The 248-nt window shown below is 61.7% G+C and overlaps 1 protein-coding gene across 1 annotated transcript in view; it reads right to left on the reverse strand.

Annotated features, from left to right (window-relative positions):
- Nucleotides 1–248, reverse strand: part of EMH_0023440 (uncharacterized protein) — a gene marked incomplete at both ends in the record, with an annotated part of 1,747 nt that overhangs the window by 61 nt on the left and 1,438 nt on the right. Inside the window, one exon of the mRNA XM_013502134.1 lies at nucleotides 1–246. Within this exon, the coding sequence (XP_013357588.1) occupies nucleotides 1–246 (246 nt within the window). The remainder of the gene's footprint in view (nucleotides 247–248) is intronic.

Below are 248 nucleotides of genomic sequence, written 5' to 3' on the forward strand. Positions count from 1 at the left end.
TTGCTGCTGTTGCTGTTGCTGCAATCACCGCCACCGCCACCAGCTGCACCACCAGCATCACCAGCAGCAGCAGCAGCAGCTGCTGCTGCTGCTGCTGCTGCTGCTGCTGGTTTTGTTATGAATATAGCCTGCAGCAGCAGCTGCAGGTAAGCGTCGAGCTGCAGCTTCAGGCGCCGCAGCTGCTGCTGCAGTGCCATGCTGCTGCTGCTGCTGCAGCTGCTGCAGCTGCTGCTGCAGGTGAGGCAGCA

Source organism: Eimeria mitis, genomic scaffold, assembly GCF_000499745.2.
Source record: "Eimeria mitis Houghton genomic scaffold, Emh_scaff837, whole genome shotgun sequence".
NCBI classification, from domain to species: Eukaryota; Apicomplexa; class Conoidasida; order Eucoccidiorida; family Eimeriidae; genus Eimeria; species Eimeria mitis.